The sequence below is a fragment of the Buceros rhinoceros genome, unplaced genomic scaffold (genome assembly GCF_000710305.1).
Source record: "Buceros rhinoceros silvestris isolate BGI_N320 unplaced genomic scaffold, ASM71030v1 scaffold28285, whole genome shotgun sequence".
NCBI lineage: Eukaryota > Metazoa > Chordata > Aves > Bucerotiformes > Bucerotidae > Buceros > Buceros rhinoceros.
This window is the reverse complement of record NW_010415024.1, coordinates 10,874-11,539: the sequence shown is the minus strand read 5'-3', so window position 1 is coordinate 11,539 and position 666 is coordinate 10,874. Positions and strand designations below refer to the sequence as shown.

The 666-nt window shown below is 63.1% G+C and overlaps 1 protein-coding gene across 1 annotated transcript in view; it reads left to right on the top strand.

The window, feature by feature from the left end:
• Positions 1 to 666, top strand: part of PLEKHA2 (pleckstrin homology domain containing, family A (phosphoinositide binding specific) member 2) — a 9,672-nt gene that overhangs the window by 3,236 nt on the left and 5,770 nt on the right. Inside the window, exon 3 of the mRNA XM_010137291.1 lies at positions 410 to 556. Within this exon, the coding sequence (XP_010135593.1) occupies positions 410 to 556 (147 nt within the window). The remainder of the gene's footprint in view (positions 1 to 409; positions 557 to 666) is intronic.

Genomic DNA, 666 nt, shown 5'->3' with positions numbered 1-666 from the left:
GGGAGGGGGATGGGGAGGATGCGGCCCCTGCAGCCTCTGCCCAGGGATGCAGGGGTGATGGGCTCGGCCTTGTTAGGCATCGAAAGCTCGTCATTAAGCCTGGCTGTAAGTAGAGCGGGGTCAATTAAAGGAGCGAGTGTCCCACAAATGCGTTGGGCTGCGGAGGCGACTCATGTGAGCTGATGCTCGGTTATCCACCGCCTCTCATCCCCCATCTCAGGGCCTCCCACAAAGCGCCTGGGTGGGGCCCACAGCTGCCTTCATTGGGGTGGCTCGTTCATTTATCATTTTTTTAAAGGGACGTTGCTGCTTTTAGCCTGGGAGGACAGAGGCGATGGTGCCCAGTGCAGGTCTGGGGCTGCCTGGCGAGGTCACGCCTGTTCCCTTCACCCCTTTCCTTCTCCTGTAGGTGCCGAAGGGCGGCAGCGTCCCAGCGGCCACCGAGATCGCAAAGTCCCCCATGGTGCCCCAGGCCCAGGAGAGGAAGCCTCAGGTAGCCTACAAAACCGAGATCATCGGGGGGGTGGTGGTCCACACGCCCATCTCCATCAACCAGGTGAGCTGGCAGGACCCGTGCACCCTCTGCCCCTCTCTGACCCGTGAGCTCACGGAGGTGGGTCCTGTGGCCTGGCAAGGGGTCGGGGCGCGCGCCGGGGAACCGCCCAT